This window comes from Erinaceus europaeus, chromosome 20 (assembly GCF_950295315.1).
Source record: "Erinaceus europaeus chromosome 20, mEriEur2.1, whole genome shotgun sequence".
In the NCBI taxonomy this organism is placed as follows: Eukaryota; Metazoa; Chordata; class Mammalia; order Eulipotyphla; family Erinaceidae; genus Erinaceus; species Erinaceus europaeus.
In genome coordinates this window covers 12,339,090-12,359,503 of record NC_080181.1, presented here as the reverse complement: position 1 = coordinate 12,359,503, position 20,414 = coordinate 12,339,090, and the positions used below count along the sequence as shown (strand labels likewise).

The 20,414-nt window shown below is 50.0% G+C and overlaps 1 protein-coding gene across 1 annotated transcript in view; it reads left to right on the top strand.

Annotated features, from left to right (window-relative positions):
* SORL1 (sortilin related receptor 1) overlaps positions 1 to 20,414 on the top strand; it is a 219,383-nt gene that overhangs the window by 97,221 nt on the left and 101,748 nt on the right. The window contains exons 12-15 of the mRNA XM_060179854.1: positions 3,953 to 4,033; positions 5,960 to 6,101; positions 13,289 to 13,690; positions 15,756 to 15,942. Coding sequence (XP_060035837.1) covers positions 3,953 to 4,033; positions 5,960 to 6,101; positions 13,289 to 13,690; positions 15,756 to 15,942 — 812 coding nt within the window. The remainder of the gene's footprint in view (positions 1 to 3,952; positions 4,034 to 5,959; positions 6,102 to 13,288; positions 13,691 to 15,755; positions 15,943 to 20,414) is intronic.

The window sequence follows — 20,414 nt, the reverse complement described above, 5'->3', positions numbered from 1 at the left end:
AGAGCTGTGCAACGCTCTGGTTAAAAAAAAAAACAACAAAAAAAGTAAATTCATTTATTTTTAAAACTTAAATAAAAAAAATTAGTTGTTTCAGACTGGGGAGATGGTCTAGTGGTTATGCAGAAAGACTTTCATGCCTGAGGCACCAAAGGTTTCAGGTTCAATCCCCACCCCCACCAGAAACCCCCTCCCCTCCCCTCCCCAAATAAAAGAAATAGCTGTCTGCCCTTCCTCTCTGTCAGGGGTCCCTTGAGGAACACATGTAGTTTTGGTCAATTGAAAAAAGCACAGCTCTTTGTGAAAATGACTACAGAACAGAGCTAACAATAGGCTCTCACCTTTCTTTGCTTTGTGTCTGACCTTCGCTCCAAGATCTACTCACAGGGTGAGTGAAATAAATACATAAAGACTATAAAAAACCAGTAGGACTCCTAACACCACAGGACTTGCTAGCTAGTTGTCTTGGGCTCTGATCCACATAGTTTGGGGGCATTTTCATAAGTTGACCTAGCAGAGACCTTCTGGGTTCGTAGCTTCACTTTCCAGACCTGGAAACTGAGGCTTTAGCAGAGCAGAGTAAAGGCCTCCCACTTGTAGGTGACCGACAAGACCAGTCAAGTATTTAGATATGTCCTGTGCGCTTTGCAGTTTATGACTCTGACAAGGAGGGACTGTGGGAAGCTGTGACCTCTGCTGCCTTCAGTACTGCATTCTCCAGAAGCAGCTCTTCCGAGTCCTTTGTCTGAGTTACATAACAGTTAATGTCAGGGCAGGGCGTGCTGGGCCTCCCCACTGCCAGCTTTTCAGATGAGTCCAGGAGGTGGACTGCTGCAGCAGAGGGCTTCTGGGACGGCTTACGCAGTGCACGGAGGACAGCCTCCTTTCCTTTGCTCCTTTAATAAACGGCCGGCACAGTGAGGTGTGTGTGTGTGTGTGTGGCGGGGTGGGGGTTTGAAGAAAGAGGTCTGAGTCGCTGTTGCCCCTGCAGTTCACCTGATGTGTGAGACACTTGCCCTGAAGAGGCCGGTGCTGGGCTTCCTGCCTGGCTCTTCTCAGGCCAGCGAGTCTCTGCTCAGTTCTGCTTTTGAGGAGTTCTGTTTATGAGCCTCATCCCAGACCACCTTCAGACCGGCACTGGCTCACAGGACGCCGGCCTCACACGACGTGCACCCTCTCCCCAGTCTGTCTGTTAGTTTACTGATTCCTGTCTCCCCACTTGGGCTAGAAGCCTGGTATCTAAACAGGATTTTTTTTTTTTTTTTAATTTTCCAGAGCACTGCTCAGCTCTGGCTTATGGTGGTGCTGGGGATTGAACCTGGGCCCTTTGCTTTTTTTTTTTTTTTAATTAAGAAAGGATAAATTAACAAAACCATAGGTAGGAGGGGTACAACTCCACACAATTCCCACCACCCAATCTCCATATCCCACCCCCTCCCCTGATAGCTTTCCCATTCTCTATCCCTCTGGGAGCATGGACCCAGGGTCGTTGAGGGTTGCAGAAGGTAGAAGGTCTGGCTTCTGTAATTGCTTCCCCGCTGAACATGGGTGTTGACAGGTTGATCCATACTCCCAGTCTGCCTCTCTCTTTCTCTAGTAGGGTGGGTCTCTGGGGAAGCATGAACCTGGGCCCTTTGGTGCCTCAGGCATGAAAGACTTTTTGAATAACCATCCTGCTGTCTCCCCAGCCCAACAACAACTGTTTTTTTAAAAATTATTTATTTATGGGAGTCGGGCTGTAGCGCAGTGGGTTAAGCGCAGGTGGCGCAAAGCACAAGGACTGGCATAAGGATCCCGGTTCGAACCCCGGCTCCCCACCTGCAGGGGAGTCGCTTCACAGGCGGTGAAGCAGGTCTGCAGGTGTCTATCTTTCTCTCCTCCTCTCTGTCTTCCCCTCCTCTCTCCATTTCTCTCTGTCCTATCCAACAACGACAACAACAATAATAACTACAACAATAAAACAAATAAAATAAAATATTAAAAAATTTTTTAAAAAAATTATTTATTTATTATTGGATAGAGACAGAGAGAAATTGAGAGGGTGGGACATAGAGACACCTGCAGACCTACCTCACTGCTTGTAAAGCTTTCCCCCCCTGCAGGTGGGGACCAGGGGCTTGAACTCCAGGCCCTTACATACTCTAGTGGGTGTCTTAACCAGGTGTATCACCACCTGGCTCCCAGGGTGCTTTCTGTTCTACATATTTGGGGGTGCAGGGGGTAACCCCAGGGCTTCATCCATGTGAAGCATGTGCTCTGCCACCGTGCTCCATCTCCAGCCCCCTCCCCCTCTGCGGGTCCCTCCCCGGGATGATATTGGGGGCACAGCTGTGGGAGGAACAGGGCAGGGGGTGTAGCTTGCCTTCCCAGGAATACTTGTCATGCTTTGTATGTCAGGCGGATTATGTAGTCAGTTCCCCATGTCGCCTTGTTTAAATTCCCACTTGCATTTGCATCCCCAGCCGGCTTCCTGCAGCAGTTAGCAGGATTCTAGTCCTCTCACCCCATCTGTTGGTGCGGATGGATGGCGGATGTGCCCGGGGAACGCAGTGTCACTGGCTGGAGCGAGCCGTGAAGGCGACAGGCAGACACCTGTCACCGGGAAGTCACAGTGCCCTCTGCTGTTTAAAAATGCCCATGGCTATAGATTTCGGGCCTCTGGACCCATTATGTTCCCTTGTCAGCACTGGCCATGGGATAGGGTCCATGCCCATGGTTCTAGACAAGGCTTGTGAATATGAAAATAGGCGGGTACACATGCCTGAGCTTGGCCTCAGTCCCCACCCTGCCATCTGGCATCCAATCAGTGTGTTTCACACAGGGGCATTTTTGTCTCCTTCTCCTCCTCCTCTGCCTCTTCTGCCTCTTCCTTTTCTGCTTCTTCCTCCTCCTCTACCTCTACCTCTTCCTCCTCCTCCACCTCTTCCTCCTCCTCCACCTCTTCCTCCTCTCCCTCCTCCTCCTCTGCCTTCTCCTCTTCCTCCTCCTTCTCTGCCTTCTCCTCCTCCTCTTCCTCCTCCTTCCCTTCCTCCTCCTCCTCTGCCTTCTACTTCTCTTCCTCCTCCTCTTCAGCCCTCTCCTCCTCTGCCCTCTCCTCCTCCGCCTTCTCCTCCTCTGTCTTCTCCTCCTCCTCTGCCTTCTCCTCCTTCTCTGCCTTCTCCTCCTCCTCAGCCCTCTCCTCCTCCGCCTTCTCCTCCTCTGCCTTCTCCTCTCCCTCTTCCTCCTCTGCCTTCTCCTCCTCTCCCTCCTCCTCCTCTGCCTTCTCCTCCTCTCCCTCCTCCTCCTCTACCTTCTCCTCCTCCTCTCCCTCCTCCTCCTCTGTCCTCCCCTCCTCCGCCTTCTCCTCCTCTGTCTTCTCCACTTCCTCCTCCTCTTCCTCCTCTAGTTCTGACCTGCCCTGTGTGCTATCAGCTTCACCAGAGAAGTGGGAATAATCACAGCGCTTAGTCCCTGTCTCCTAACCACAGTGGTGCTGTGCTGTGATAGCCGGGCACGTGTGGAGGCTGTTCTCACCCAGCTGGGTGGCTGTGTCTGGCCTCAGGCTTCCAAGCCCCTTTTAAACCTGGTCTCCCCAACCATGGGGATCACAGTCTGTTTTGAGGCACTGAGTGTTTCTTGTCTGTGGACTCATTTAATCCGGCGTTGGTCACGTACTGACCCCTTTTGTTAGCTACCTTTTCATTATATGCCTGAATGTCTCAACTCATTAGCAAGGTCTTTGCAGACAAGGATCTCTTCTTCTGTTCAAGCCAGCAGACAGTCAGGAAATGTTTAATTGTTTGGTGAGTAGGTCATGCACACTTAGTCTTGCTCATTCTGGGGGCTGGCTTATAAAAACTGGAAGGGCTGCTGCGCACAGTCAGGCAGGCACTCAGCTATGAGGGCACCACTGTCCCTGTTCCAGATGTTGCAGTGGTCCTCAGAGTTCAGATGCGATTGGGGTCCCTCCCCACAGGGGACGTCGTCACATGGTGGAGCCCAGGCCGTCCCCGAGATGGCTCTGTCCACCTTCCTTAGTGAGATCACACCACCGTTGGTACTTGTGACCCCAAAGCTGGTGTTCTTTCTGTGAATGATTGTTTCAGGCCAGCTAGACAAACATTCGTTGAACTCCAGCAATAAATCTAGATGTTCTAGATAAATAAATAAATCTGGATGTCAGGGATATAAATGTGGGCGGGACATTGTGTGGGAGGACTGAGGTGGGTGAGTCTTTGTAGGGGACCTACACTTGCCAAATGACAGCTTTTTATGTTGCTGAGTTTCTGCGCCAACTGGGGGGAGAGAGAGAGAGCGAGCAAGCGAGCTGGAGTCCAAAGGGAAACTGAGGGACGAGAGTCCAGTGAGACCACATCAGGGGTGTGTGTGTGTGTGTGTGTGTGTGTGTGTGTGTGTGCGTGCGTGCGCGCGCGCGAGCGCCGGGCTAGCTTCGCAGGTGGGAGAGATGGATCCAGGAACTAAGCTCCTGGCGGCAGCAATACAAATCTTTTATTAATGCGGGAGCTCCAGAATCAGGTGCTACATGGTGCCAAACCACAATGGCCGCCTCCCACTCTGCACGTCAGCCCTTCTCCAGGTAGGGACATGGGAGAGGAGAGAGAGAGAGAGAGAGATATGGAAGAGAGTGAAACCAGGAACAGAAGTGGGCTTTATAAGGTAAAACCGCAAATGGCAAGTCAGAACGGAGATGACTGGGAAAGGGGGTGGAGAACAGAAAGAGCGGGGAGGTAGAAAGCTTCCATAGCAACAGTTGCTAGGGTTTTAACTGGCAGGATTAATGTCCCCTGCAGGCAGGGCGGGTCTCGAGGTAGAAAGAAGATAGATCAGGCAAAACAATGATTATGTAAATAGGCCATAGTGTCAGCAGTGGGGGGGGGGGCTGGCTTAAGGCCCGACAGGGGGGACACACAGATGTCAGCCTCTGGCTTAGGGGTTTATTCATTTTGTTTGATTTGACTGTCTGTGACTTTCTCCTCCATGATGCAGGCAGAGGGGAAGTGGACCATGCGTTATTTCAGGCTTTACCTTGGTCGTTGCTGACTGAATGGAGAGCAAGAAGCAGGGGCGTAGTGTGGAGCCATGGCGACATGTCTAAGATGCGTAGGCAGGACCCTGTGCTGGGGACTGGCTGAGCCACGCCTGCAGCCTCTGAGGGCGAGAACCTGCTCAGCGAAGGCAACAGCTTTCTGTTCTTCTTTGGTTGCCTGGAGCCCGGGAGCTCGCTCAGGCCTGTTCCCTCTGTGCGCGTGACACGCACGCCCGTGCCATGTGTGCTCTCTGCAGCCTGTGTGGGGGTGGGGGCGCAGATCTTGTGTGTAGACCCGGCAATCCTCAGAGAAGGGGCTGGTAAAGAAAGAAGTCTGAGGGGCTGCTGGGTGGTGGTGCACTTGGTGAAGCTCACGTATTACCAAGCACAGTCACCCAGGTTCGAACCCCCACTTCCCACTTGCAGGAAGTCCTCTCCACGAACGGTGAAGTGGGTCTGCAGGTGCCCATTTTTCTCTCCTTTCTTTCTTTTAATTAATTTATTTTATTTTTGAGAGAGATGCAGACACACACACACACACACACACACACACAGAAACACCAGGGCACTGCTTAGCTCTGACTTATGGTGGTGCGGGGGATTGAACCTGGGACTTAGGAGCCACAGGCATGAGAGTCTGTTTGCATAATTCTCCTCCTTTCTATCTCCCCGTCCTCTCTCAGTTGCTCTCTGTCCTATCTAATAATAATAACAATAAACTAGAAAGAAAAAAATGGCTCCCAGGAGCAATGGATTTGTCATATCAACACTGACAAATAAGTCTGGTGGCAAAAAAAAGAAAAAAAGAAAGAAAAAAGAATCCTACAGCAGAAGTCACAAGTCTGTCCCTTCGAGCCCAGAGGGTGAGAGCAGCCTCTGTGTCTCTTCTGAGGTTTGCCTCTCAGCAGACTGACATGAGCAGCAGCTACATGCTAGCTCACAGACTTCCAGTTCTTGAAGAATCCTCCCCACCTGGGGTCCTGGGGTCCTGGGGCCGCCGTGGAGATCACTGCGGGCAGAACTGCTGTCTCCACCTTCCGCACCAGATTTCTGCAAGCGGCCACCACCATTGTGGGAGGTGACAGCCGACCTGCCCGCCACCCAGCTGCAGTACTCTGAGCCGATAGTGACACTCGGGAGCAGGGAGCGCCCCTACCCTTGTCCTTCTTTCTCACCTGCACCCCTTGAGTCACGGAGGAGCGGGAACTCCTGTCATCTTGGAACTGTCAGGACACTGGGAGGTGGGAACATCCCACCGCAGGGGAAGGTGCCAGGAAGGTGAGCGGCTGGCCCTGCTCCCAGGGGTGGGGTGGGGTGGGGTGGCCATATCCCAGACCTGCTCACAGTTGTGGTCAGGGACCAGGCAGTGTGAGTGGGACGCAGGGGGCAGCTGTTTTGTGAGCAGAGACCAAGCGTAAGGACCTGGATTTGAGCCCCTGTTCTCCATTGGCAGAGTAGAAACTTCAGGAGCAGTGTCTGCAGGTTTCTGTCTTTCTTCCTCTCACCTCTCAATTTCTCTCTGTCTTATCAAAATAAAAGGAAGGAAGGAAGGAAGGAAGGAAAAAAGGCAGGCTGCCACAAGCACTGAGGCAGGTCTACATATCTATCCTTCTCTGTCCCAAAGTGACAAGGACATTCCTTCTGATCCTGCAAACACCCACCCGCCTCAGCAGGAGTGTCAGGCAAAGAGAGGATAGGGTGGGTGCACCACTGCCCAGGCCCTGAGTTTTTAAAACTACACCAGGGTTTTTATTCTCTTGCCCCTCCTATCTTTCTCTTTTTGTACCATAGCTCTGTGTCTAAATGATTCCTCTACTCCCAGCAGATTCCTCCATTAAAAAAAAAAATTGGGGGAGTCAAGCGGTAGCGCAGTAAAAGCGCATGTGGTGCAAAGCGCAAGGACCAGAGTAAGGATCCTGGTTTGAGCCTCCGACTCCCTACCTGCAGGAGGAGTCACTTTACAGGCCAGGCGGTGAAGCAGGTCTGCAGGTGTCTGTCTTTCTCTCCTACTCTCTGTCTTCCCCTTCTCTCTCCATTTCTCTCTGTTCTATCTAATGACAAGGATCACATCAACAACAATAATAACTACAACAATAATAAAAAACAAGGCCAACAAAAGGGAAAAATAAATAAATATAAAAAAATTTTCTTTAATTTTTTTTCCTTCCTGGGTGAGGGACAGGGAGGGGGGGGGGAGGGAGAGAGACACAGAGACTAGCATGACCTCACTGCCTGTGAGTCTTCCCCCGTGCTGGGGTGGGGTCGGGGCGCAGGGGCCTGACTCAGGTCCCCACACATAGCAAAGTGTGCCCTCTACTAGTAAAGTTATCTCCCGGACCCCTTTACGTTCAACACTAATGTTTTCTTTTAACTTAGTGAAGGGCTTCGGAAGCCCGCTTCTGCCATTTATTGTGCTGCCTCTATTATCTGCAGTAAGGTAGAGGTGTGTGAGAACTAGACGTCTTCATTTGTCTTGACCTCAGTATATAGACTTGAGATTGTTTCCACTGGCAGTGCGGTTTGTCTAGCATGCGAGGCTCACCAAGATCCTTACAGAAAAAGAATGCGCTGTATTATCAGCTTGTTCTTTAAAGGAAGAATTGCCATGAAAGAAGGAAGTGGGATTCATTGTGTGTGAAACCATTTGAGCTCTTAGCCCTGACTTTTTTTTACAACAAATTTTCTCAAATCAGCTGTTTCATATTCCATTCTTGAGATCGCCTTTTTCTTCTTTAGAGAAGTAAAATATTCTTCCTAGGGGAGGGGGGCTTAGGTGGTGGCGCATAGTACTGTACGCAAGGCCCGCCCACCTGGAGCTTCACAGGTGGTAAAACAGGTTTGCAGGTATCTTTCTCTCTCCCCCTCTCATCTCAATTTTTCTGTGTCCTATCCAATCAAATAGAAAGAGAAGAAAGAAAAAGAAAGAAAAATGGCTCCTGGTACCAGTGGATTTATAGTGCTGGCATCAAGCCACAGCACTAACTCTGGAGGTTATATATATATAATACATCTTCTTGGATGAAACACGAGGACATCATGTTGAGTGAGATAAGCCAAAAAGAGAAGGGCGGACGCCAGATCATCTCACTTACTAGCGGGACTTAGTAAAGTAGGGCTGGGGAGGGAGAGCACATAGGGAGACATGGAGTGGGCATGGTGTACTGCACCGAAGCAAAGGACTCTGGGGAGCGAGGGGGAGAGAGGAGAGGAAGAAAACTCGGGGGGGGGGGGCTCGTAGCTAATGAAATTGTACGCATATGTCAGTGGCTGCACTGTAAAGCATTCACCCCTCAATAAAAAAATAAAGAAAAATAACAGTTCCACAAGCATATTGTACAGAGGCTAACAGCTATGTTGTCTCTAGGGGGCGGGGGGAACGTAATTTTTTTTTTGCCTCCAGTGTACTCACTGGGGCTCAGTGCCAGCACTATATGAATCCACTGCTCCAAGAAGCCGCCACCCCCCCCCCCCCCATTTTATTGGATAGGATGGAGAGAAATTGAGAGAGGAGGGGAGTGATAGAGAGGGAGAGAGAAAGATAGACACTTGCAGACCTGCTTCACCACTTGTGAAGTGATTCCCCCCCCCCCCGCAGATAAGAAATTAGGGGCTTGAACCGGTATCCTTGTGCCAGTCCTTGTACTTCCTATCATGTGTGCTTAACCCGCTGCGCCACCTCCTGGCCCCCCATGCAAGTTCTTAAATTAGGTCTTTACTATTTCTCCTATTTAGTCTGTTTTTTGGGTATGTTGTATGTATTGTGTCGTGCTATTTATTGCCACAGTTAACTGCATCATAGTAGAAGACCTTCTCATCCTCTTGAGAGTTTCGGCTATGGGCTCTTGTCTGTACGTTTATCTGAAGTCTGGGGCTGGACACCCCTGTCCATGACTGTTGGGAATACAGAGGTGGCTTTGTCTGTGTTCTCTACAGGGCTCTGGTCACTTTCACGTCATCACCAAGTTCTCCTCTAGATTCCAGAATTTGGTCCAGATGTCATAGCCAGTCATGTGACTGCCCCCCCTTCCCCCCAAATTAAAAAAAAAAAGCACCTTTGTCTAAATGTGCAGTTTATTTTCAGAAACGTGGCTGTGCTTGGCCAGGCACCTACTTACTCATCTTGTTAATGCCTTATCTCAAGAGTCCTCTGGGAGCCGCTCAGGAAATGGCTGATTCATTGCCCCAGGTTCTTAAGTTCCAGGAGCTCTTGAGTAGAACTAGGGAGGCCGTGTGCAAAGAGACAGACCCCCGGAATCACCACAGCACAGGCAGGCTGCTCCTTTCTCTCCTGGCTAACCACGTGTGCTAGCCGAAACTGCTTTAACAGTGCTACGGGTGGACCTCTCCCCTTCTCTGTTTCAGAGTTCACTTGGCCAGGGGGCCGGGCAGTGATGCATCTGGTTGGCCACAGATAGTACTAAGTACAAAGACCCATGCAAGGATCTGGGTTTGAGCCCCTCTACCCCCACTCCCCATCTGCAGCGGGACGCTTCATGAGGGGTGAAGCAGGTCTGCAGGTGTCTCTCTCCTTTTTTTTTTTTTGGTACCTCCAGGGGATTGGTGCCTGCACTACGCATCCACTGCTCCTGGTGGTTTTTTTCCTTGTTGTTATTATTATTATTGTTGTTGTTATTGTTGTTGCTGGATAGGACAGAGAGAAATCAAGAGAGGAGGGGGCGATAGAGAGCAGGGAGAGAAAGACAGACACCTGCAGACCTGCTTCACCGCTTACGGGGAGCTGTAGCCAGGGTCCTTATGCCGGTCTTTGAGCTTTGCGCCATATATGCTTAACCTGGCTTGCTACCACCCGGCCCCCCCTTCCTCTCTCAGTTTCTCTCTGTCCTATGTAATAAAATGAAAAAAAAAAAAAGGCCACCAGAAGCTATGGATTCTTAGTGCTGTCACTGAGCCCCAGCGATAACCCCAGAGGCAAATAATAACAATAACAATAACAATAATAATAAACATTAACTTGGCCAGAACCTGTTATCAGTCAATTGAGAAGCTTTTCTCTTGATGATCTGTAGAGCACACAGTCTCCTGTTGACAGAGTCTCTTGTAACCCACCACATGATCCCACCTACAGCCTTTGTGTATAAGTATCGATTTTAGTCCTCTCCATATGAGAGGACGTGTTTAGAGTCTTAGCGTGAGCAGATCTGTGTCAGGTATAAAAAATTGTGAGTGAGTGAGTGACCCTAAAACACTCTACTGAAAAGCCTCCATTTTCTCCTGGTCTTTCTAGACCTCGGTGCAGGGGATGAATCCAGAGCTGTTATCTCATCAGATAGAAAGTTCTGGATTTGTCCAGCTTTCTGGCATCTTGTGGAGACCGTGTGTCACCCTCAGTGCTTTATCCAGGAAGAGTGTTATCTCAGGGTGTCCCACTGTTAGTGTTTCCAGTTTTGGGAAGGTCAGGTGCTCAGAATGTGTGGGTTGATATCTTTCATTGTGTGTGTACTTTCTACTTCCCAGTTCTCTTCACAAAATAGGTTTTTTTTTTTTACTACCAATTTAATATTGGTTTACAAAATAACAAGATAACAGGGGTACGATTCCACACCATCCTTATCACCAGAGTTCTGTGTCCCCATCCCCTCCATTGGAAAATGCAGTCCTTTTCTTAAGGTCACAGTTATGGATTGACTATAATTTCTGTCATTACCTTTCTCTAAATATATATGTTTGGGCCCCCCCCCCCCCATTTTCCCTATGGTCCTGCCTTCTCTTCCTTTGTAAGTCACACCTACACCTACTACTACTTTCAAGTGTCCTTCCTTTTTTTCCTCTTCTCTCTCTGGATCTTGATGGAACTGGAGTTCAGAGCCCTCTGGTCATCTTCCCCCTAACATTTCCCCCGATCTGAGAGGATGGACCAGAATTCTTTATGCGATGCAGAAGGTGGGAGTTCTGGCTTCTGTAACTGCTTCTCCCCAGGACATAGACGTTGGCAGGCTGACCCATTCCCCTAGCCTGTTTCTTTTCTTTCCAGGGCGGCAGAGGGCTCTAGAGAGGTAGGGTTCCAGGACACATTGGTGAGGCCATCCACCCAGGGAGTTCAGGATGGAATCATGTTAGCAACTTGGTGCTTAATAAACAGAAACCAGGAAGTAAAAAATAGAGCAGGTAAGAATAGACACCTTAGAATGGGAAGAAGCTAGGAAGTCTACTTTAGGTATGTTCCTCGGGGCCTATGACTGTAGTGATTTGTGTTTGAGCTTGTTAGCTAACATGCAGGTGGACTAAAAATATTGTCTGGTCAGAACAAAAAAGTTCTTAAACATCTGATAGTGATCTAGTCTGACACAGTTATTACACAGAGGATTATAGAGCAGTCTTTAAAATTTTTTTTCTTTTTTTTCCTTTTATTTATAAAAAGGAAACACTGACAAAAACCATAGGATAAGAGGGCTACAACTCCACATAATTTCCACCACCAGAACTCCATATCCCATGTTCTCCCCTGACAGCTTTCCTATTCTTTATCCTTCTGGGAGCATGGACCCAGGGTCATTGTGGGATGCAGAAGGTGGAAGGTCTGACTTCTGTAACTGCTTCCCCGCTGAACATGGACGTTGACAGGTCAATCCATACCCCCAGCCTGTCTCTCTCTTTCCCCTGGTTCTGGGGAAGCAGAGCTCCAGGATACACTGGTGGGGTTGTCTAGCCACAGATTTATTTATTTATTTATTTATTTATTTATTTATTTTTGGATAGAGACAGAGGGAAATTGAGAGGGAAAGGGGAGATACAGAGGGAGAGAGACAGACAACTGTAGCCCTGCTTCACCACTTGTGAACCTTTCCCCCTACAGGTGGGGACCGGGGGCTTGAACCTGTGTTCCTGTGCATTGTGATGTGTGTGCTTAACCCAGTACACTACTGCCTGGCCCTGGTCTTTTTTTTTTTTTCATAATGTTTTTCAGTATGTACTAAGTGACATGAACTATTGCTCTCCCCTTTTATATCAATTTATTTATTTACTGCCTCCTGGGTTACTGCTGGGGCTTGGTGCCTGCACTACAAATCCACTGCTCCTGAAGGCTATTTTTCCCATTTTGTTGCCCTTGTTGTTGTGCTTGTTGTAGTTGTTATTGTTGTCATAGCTGTTGTTGTTGGATAGCACAGAGAGAAATGGAGAGAGGAGGGGAAGACAGAGAGGAGGAGAGAAAGACAGACACCTGCAGACCTGTTTCACCGCTTTTGAAGTGACCTCCTGCAGGTGGGGATCCAGGCTCGAACTGGGATCCTTATGCCAGCCCTTGCGTTTTGCGCCACGTGTGCTTAACCTGCAGTGCTACCGCCCGACTCCCCCTCTTTATATCATTTAGAGAGCAGCACTTTGCTTTATTCATGGATGCTCCATTACATCTGTTCTGCATCTTCATGTTCTCCTAAACTTGACCAGTTGGAGCCCCCTCAAGCTGGTCCCATGTCTATTAAGATGACCACTTTCGTTTTTCGTTTTTCTTTTTTAATATTTATTTTATTTATTCCCTTTTGTTGCCCTTGTTGTTTTATGGTTGTAGTTATTATTGTTGTCATTGTTGTTGGATAGGGCAGAGAGAAATGGAGAGAGGAGGGGAAAGACAGAGAGGAGGAGAGAAAGACAGACACCTGCAGACCTGCTTCTGTTGTTAAAATTTCGGAAGCTCTTGCCGGGCGGGCTAGCTTCACGGCGGGTAACAGAGACGCGGAGACAACGGCTGGGCAGGGAAGCTGTATTTCTTTATTCAGGAACAACGATTCATAAACTAAGACAAACTAATCACCAAACAGAACTCTGCTGCCTCTTTGCGGCGGCGCAAGCACTCTCTCTCTTACTCTGGAACTCAGGAACTCTCCAACTCTCGTACTCGGGAACCCTCTGAAACTCTCGCACTCTCGAACTCAGGAACTCCCGGACTCAGGAACCCTCTCTCCGGGTTTCTTGGGGCGGGGCCAAGCAGGCCCGCGAAATTAATTGGACTGATCCAATTCTCTTGGGGGGGGGGAAGGCTAGAACAAACCAATGTAAAGCAGACATGCTTCACCGCCTGTGAAACGACTCCCCTACAGGGGGGGAGCCGGGGGCTTGAACCAGGATCCTTACACTGGTTCTTGTGCTTTGCGCCACCTGCACTTAGCCCACTGCAATAATGCCCGATTCCCAAGATGACCACTTTCATCCCTGAGTGCATTCTACCTTCCTGGCATCACCTCAAGCCCTCCCTGTCTTAGCTCAGAACTGGCCATTTCTTCACAGAGCCTCCTTCCTGGTTCTGAGGAATGTTACCTGGAAGCCAAGGCCTTCCTCTGAGGAGTTTAACTCTTTTTTTTTTTTTTTTTCTGTCTAGAGCACTATTCAACTCTGGCTTATGGTGGTGCAGGGGATTGAACCTGGGGCTTGGATCCTCCGGCATGAGACTCTGTATACATAACTATTGTGTTGTCTCGCCTGCCCTCTGGGGAGTTTTAACTGAAAAACGCTCTTTCTTGCACTTGGACAGGTACAGCACCAATGAAGGGGAGACCTGGAAAACGTTCATCTTCTCCGAGAAGCCCGTGTTTGTGTACGGACTGCTCACGGAGCCTGGGGAGAAGAGCACGGTCTTCACCATCTTTGGCTCCAACAAGGAGAACGTGCACAGCTGGCTGATCCTCCAGGTCAATGCCACGGACGTCCTCGGTAAACAGCTGCCCCCAGCTCTGCACAGGGGGGCTTGTGACCAGAGCAGCTCGAGCTTAGACGCTCAGTACTCAGCACGGGAAGCGGAAGGAGACGGACTCTGAGGCAGTTTGGAGAGCAGGCTGCTATCAGTGGGACCATGTGTCACATTGTGTGTCCTCGTTGCCTTGGGCGTTCACTGGCACCTAGGAAGTTTGGGTTTATGTGTGTGGCATGTGTGAGTGAGTAAATGAAAGAAAGAAAGAAAGAAAGAAAGAAAGAAAGAAAGAAGACATTCTTTCAAATCAACACGTTAAACTTTGCCAAATTCAACCAGTACCTGAGTGTGAAAAGCAGGATGGCACCAGGCTGTGCCAGGAAATGGATGAGGCCCCGCCAGTGGAGGGTGGACAGGGCCGTGCATGCCACTGAGGACGAGGAAGGCTACACACTGCCTCCTGCCTGCCTGCCGGTCTGTCCTTGCCTGTGCCAAGCTGGCTGCCAGGCTGCCCCTCTGATGCCCACTCAGGCCTGGTTAGCTGAGACCCTTGGTTAATTCAGGGCCCAGCGCTCTAGACTGTTGAGGCCCAGACAGAAAACGTCTCCCCTTCTTCTTGGTGTCCAGAGCTCAAGCAGCTTCTAAACTCGTGTCTGTCACGATGTTTGGGTCACCCACCAGTGCCACCATCACTAACTTGATCCCGATGTCCTTAGAAGCAGGCGCCTGTCCTGCACAGCTGCCGGTCTCTCCACTTCCACCACCCCAGACCTGCCTGGCATGATGGCATTGACTTGGCTTTTGTTCATGAGTTCTGGGAAGAGAGCATCTATGGACGTGTCTATCATAAAAAGACGCGGGGGGGGGGGGCAGCGAGGTGGGGCTCACCCGCTTTGCTGTGCGTTTGGCCCCAGGTGAAGCCCGGCCCCTGTTGCGTCAGCACTGTGGTGTGTTTCCTCTGTCCTTCTGTCTCTCTCTCTCTCTCTTTTTTTTTTCTTTAACATGCTTGTTACTTTTTATTATCTTTTTTTTTTTTAACTTATTCCCTTTTGTTGCTCTTGTTGTAGTTATTATTGTTGTCATTGTTGTTGGATAGGACAGAGAGAAATGGAGAGAGAGGAGGAGGAGGACAGAGGGGGGGAGAAAGACAGACACCTGCAGACCTGCTTCACCGCCTGTGAAGCCCGCAGGTGGGGAGTCGGGGTTCAAACTAGGATCCTTACATCGGTCTCTACGCTTTGTGCCACCTGCGCTTAACCCGATGCGCTACAGCCTGACTCACTGTCTCTCTCTTTCTATTGAAAAAGTCAGCCCGGAGCCATAGGGGTGTGACTGTGATGAGAAAAGATATAATAGGTGTGCTTGGGGTCTCGGTAGGAACCCCTCTGCCTAAATCTCGGTGGCCGTGGGTGGGTGGGCTGCTCTGACTCTCTTCCCAGGGAGTGACAGCAGTAAGCTGCCTCTGCTCTCAGGCCACACCAGCAGATGGGCCTCACATCTGTGTTCCCAAGTGTCTACATATTTTTTTTGCCTCCAGGGCTATCACTAGGGCTTGGTGTCTACACTTCAAATCCACTGCTCTTGGTGGCCATTTTTTCCCCTCCATTTTACTGGATGGGACAGAGAGAGATTGAGAGAGGAAGGGAAGTTAGAGAGAGGAAAGAAAGACACCTGCAAACCAGTTTCACTGCTTGTGAAGCATCCCCCCCCCGCAGGTGGGGAGCCAGGGGCTTGAACCCGAATCCTTATGCTTAGTACTATGTACGCTTAATACTATGCGCTTAATGGGGTGTGCCACTGCCCAGCCTCCATGACACTCTCTCCCAGGCCTTCAGCCTCTCCCAAACAACCTAGGAAATCAGCACCCTAGGGCACCCATTTCTGAAGGGACGTGTTTTAAGGTAATGCCCGGAGTGGCTTGATTCTCCCCAGCTTTCAAGATGATCACGTTTTGTGAGTTGCCGTCCCCTCTGTCGGTGCCGCCTGGTCTCCCGGCGGCGGCTCTGCCCGGAAGTGGGGGGACAGGGTGGGTGGGACAGCAAGCCCCTCTTCTCGGGCTGCCTCTCACACGCCCTTCTTTCTTTCCAGGGGTTCCCTGTACAGAGAATGACTACAAGCTGTGGTCGCCATCTGATGAGAGAGGCAACGAGTGTCTGCTGGGACACAAGACGGTGTTCAAGCGGAGGACTCCCCACGCCACATGCTTCAACGGGGAGGACTTTGACCGGCCGGTGGTAGTGTCCAACTGCTCCTGCACCCGTGAGGACTACGAATGGTGAGTCCTGGTTCACTGCCCGGGAGACCAGCTGTGTCTGATGCATTCAGCGGTGTGAGGAGGCACACCCCAGAGGAAAGGAGGGGAAATCCCAGGAAGCATGTTTATCAGATGCCATTTGTGTGCTAGGAACCACACCTGATAGATAATTATTGCAGCTGGGGTTGTCACTGGGGCATGGTGCCTGCACCATGAATTCATTGCTTGTGGCAGCCATTTTTTTTCCCTTTCTGCTCAATGGGGCGTGCCACCATTTAGCCCTTGGCATGGTACCTTTCCTGTTGGTTATTCTGTTGAGCGAAGGCTAAGCAGCAGCTCTGTGATGGGGACGTGCTTTTCCCCTTAAATCTGGGGAAGTGACCATTATTTATTCAGGACTACATCATTCTGGGGTCACTTTTTTTTCTTTGTGATTTTAGCACATGGTGCTGAAGCATGAACCCCGGGCCTGGTGCAGTGCTTAGTTCTCTTGAGAGACTTCCCTGGCCCAATTTTCTTATTTAACTTTTAAATTCTGTATACTTACGAGGGAGACACCATAGTACCACCGCACCATCTGAGTTGCCTCTTTGGTGCCTGTGTGGTGTCCCCTTATGGTGCCGGGGGCTGAACGCTGGGCCTGTCACGCGTGAGTCCTGCACACTGCTATGGAGTCACCTCCCCAGCTGCTCCGCAGGGAATTCATTACATCATCTGAAACGTGTGTGTGTGTGTGCGTGCGTGCGTGTGTGTGTGTGTGTGTGTGCGTGCGTGTGTGCGTGCGCTCATTACCTTGAGCAATATCCCCAGACCTGCCAAGAATGCCAACAGCAGAATAAACAACATGTGTGCAGACTTGTCACGAGAGAGACAGCTCTCCCTGCTTGAGGAGGAAGCAGGCCTTGTCCTGTGGGTGTTAAAGTCAGAAGGCAGTGTGTCTGCGATGGGTGTGTTGGGGTGGGGGGTGGTAAGGGGGTTTCTGCAGGAAGCATTTGGGCCTTAGGGGAGCCTGAGTTGGGGGCAGGCGCTCCCTAGGATGGCGCCGCTGTGTGAGTGTGTGGAGGCAGAGGGAATGGCTGGTGGCTCTCCGTGCTCCCTTGTGGACTGGAGGAGGAGGGGCAGTGAGCAGAGATCAGGCTAGGGCAGAGGCTGATGGGTAACGGGGTATGTGCTTGAAGGCTTGTAGGGGCCTTGGAGAGACCAGAGTGTGGCTCTGGGGGAGCTGTTAGCAGTCTCAGGGCAGCTGGACCTCGATCCAAACCCGACCCGGGGTGAACAGAAGCCCGCAGCTCCCTAGTTAGTGGTCACGAGGCATAAGGACCAGAGACTTGCTTTGGGAGGGCTCACCAGCCTGGACTGCAGCAGAGACCACCTGTGCCCTGTCCAGTGGGCCAGCAGGGCCACGAGGTGCCTGGCCCAGGCTTCAGGCAGCTCACCGTGTCACAGACGCGCCCTGTGCCCACTGCCGTGGGAAAGCGGCCACAGAGGAGCAGCACTGCCCAGGCCCCATCTGAGCTGATGTGCTTATGTCTCAAGGCTGGTCACTGTTGTTCAGTGCTGGCACTGCAGATCCTCCGCTCCTGGTGGCCATTTTTCTTTCTTTTTTTCTTTATTAGCACAGAAATAAGTTGAAGGGGCCAGGTGGTGGTGCACCTGGTTGAGCGCACAAGTTACAGTGGATAAGGACCCAGGTTCGAGCCCCCAGTCTCCACCTGCGGGGTGTGTGTGTGTGTGGCTTTATGTGTGGTGAAGCAAGGCTGCAGGTGTCTCTCAGATCCTCTCTCTCTCCTCTCCCCTCTTGATTTTTGGCTGTGTCTATCCAATAAATAAATAAAGATGATTTAAAAAATCATAAAAATAGGATGATAGAGCACCTAGTGGGGGTTGTATTGGTATGTGGAAAACTGAGAAATACTACACATGTACAGACTATTATATTCACTGTCAAATGTAAAACATTAATCCCCCAATAAAGGAAAAAAGTAGAGCAGAATAAAATGATACTAAAAGAAAAAAAAAAACATAATGTAGGAGATGAAAGACCCTTACATTGAAAAATATAAAACTTCACTAAAGGAAATAGAAGACACAGTAGGAAGTTGTTTTATGCTCATGAATTGAAAGAATAACCATCATTAAGGTGACCAGTTGGTAGTGGAAATGATGTGCAAACACAGAGAGATAAGAAACTGTACTTGTGGGGCCAGGGGTGACACAACTGGTAAAATACACAAGTCACCGTGTTTGAGGACCTCAGTTCAAACCTCTGGTCCCTACCTGCAGGCGGGAAGCTTCATGAGTAGTGAAGCAGTGCAGTGGGTGTCTTTTTCCTCCCTCTCTCATCCAGTTTTTCTGTATTATGATAATGACTTTTTAATTTTAAATTGTAAAAAAGAAACTGTATTCATAAAAATATTTGCCTTGTAAATTCATTATTTCCACTAATAAAGTGATTTTTAAAAAGAAAAAAAATCATAAAAATAAAAAAAGGGGGAGTCGGGCGGTAGCGCAGCAGGTTAAACGCACGTGGCTCAAAGCGCAAGGACCAGCAGAAGGATCCCGGTTTGAGCCCCCGGCTCCCCAGCTGCAGGGGAGTCGCTTCACAAGCGGTGAAGCAGGTCTGCAGGTGTCTGTCTGTCTCTCCCCCTCTCTCTCTTCCCCTCCTCTCTCCATTTCTCTCTGTCCTGTCCAACAACGACATCAATAACAACAACAATAATAACGACAAGGGCAACAAAGGGAAAATAAATAAATATAAAAATTAAAAATAAATAAATAAAATGAAAAGGAGAAAGAAATCGAGAGGGATGGGAGAGATAGAAAGGAAGAGAGAGAGAGATAGACACCTGCAGACCTCCTTCACTACTCCTGAAACATCCCCCCTGCAGGTGAGGAGCCGGGGCTCCAGTTGGTGTCCTCACACATGGTAATGTGTGCGCTCAATCGAGTGTATCACTGCCCACCCCCCACACCACCCCCGTCTGGTTCTTGACCAACAACGCCAGCAGGCTGGCCCAGCTGAGGGTCCAGACCAGCTCCTGAAATCGAAGGCACTCAGGAGCCACCTAGGGTCTCGCTAAAGGGCGAGGTCTGCCTGAGCTTGCAGGCCTGCAGGTCTGCCCGGTGGCCTGTGGTCCTGGCACAGCTTTGTCCAGCCCCACCGCCGGGCCTCTCTCTGCACTATGGCCAGCGGGACGAATTCTCTGTGCCACTATGAGGTCAAGAGGACTGCAGGTCCTGAGCTGGGTGCTGTTCCCAGTGATGAAAGCTCAGTACCTCTGTGCCACATGCCACTCTCCCTCAGGCACCTGGGAATTGTCATTTATATTTCTTTATTTCTTTATCTGTCGAGAGCACAGCTCAGTTCTGACAATGGCAGTGCCGGCAATTGCACCGGGGACCTCGTACATGCGAGCCTTGTGCTAACTCCTGGACCCAGGAAAGTATCTGAAAGTGTCATTGTACGCTGAGCCTTTGCTGACCTGCGGTGGTCCTCCTCCACTGTCTTCTGTCTTCCTGTCTTTTAATTTCAAATAAATCAGGGCCGATGAAATAGCTTAGTTGCTGGCCCCCCTTTTTTTAATTAATGATTTAGTGATGATCAACAAGATTGTAAGATAACAGGAGTACAACACCAGAGTTCAGTATCCCATCCCCTCCATTGGAAGCTTTCCTATTCTATAGCCCTCTGTGAGCATGGACCCAGGATCATTATGGGGTGCAGAAGGTGGGAGGTCTGGCTTCTCCAATGGACATGGGTGTTGGCAGGTCGATACAAACCTCCCACCCCCACCCCCCTTTTTTTTTGCTTCCAGGGTTATCGTGGGGGCTCGGTGCCTGCATTACGAATCCACTGCTCCTGGAGGCCATTTTTCTTGCCCTTGTTGTTATTGTTGTTATTGTTTTTGTTGGATAGGACAGAGAGGAATGGAGAGAGGAGGGGAAGACAGAGGGGGGAGAAAAAGATAGACACCTGCAGACCTGCTTCACCGCCTATGAAGTGATGCTCCCTGCCAGTGGGGAGCCGGGGGCTTGAACCGGGATCCTTATTGCCAGTCCTTGTGCTTTGTGCCACGTGCGTTTAATCTGCTGCGCTACCGCAAAAAGTGACCACCAGGGACAGTGCATTCGTAGTACAGGCACTCAGCCCTGGTGATAGACATGGGTGGCAATTAAAATAACAATAATTATTAGTATTATTGGGAGGCCGGAAGATAGCTCAGCCGGTAGTGGTCATGCCTTGCCGTGCCTGAGTGTAGTCTTTGGCACCAGGGAAGCTCTGTGGATAGTCAAGCAGTGCTGCGTTGTCTCTTCTCTTTTTATCTTTCCCCTTCACTCTCTCTCCCACTTTATCTTTTTCTCTAACAGAAATAAAGGAATATTGGGGTCCTGGAGGCTGTTCAATGGTTCTGCACATGCATAAAACTTGGATTCATTTCACAGCACCCTATAAAAAAAGAACTGAATCCTTAGTCCTTAGTTGAAAAAAAAAA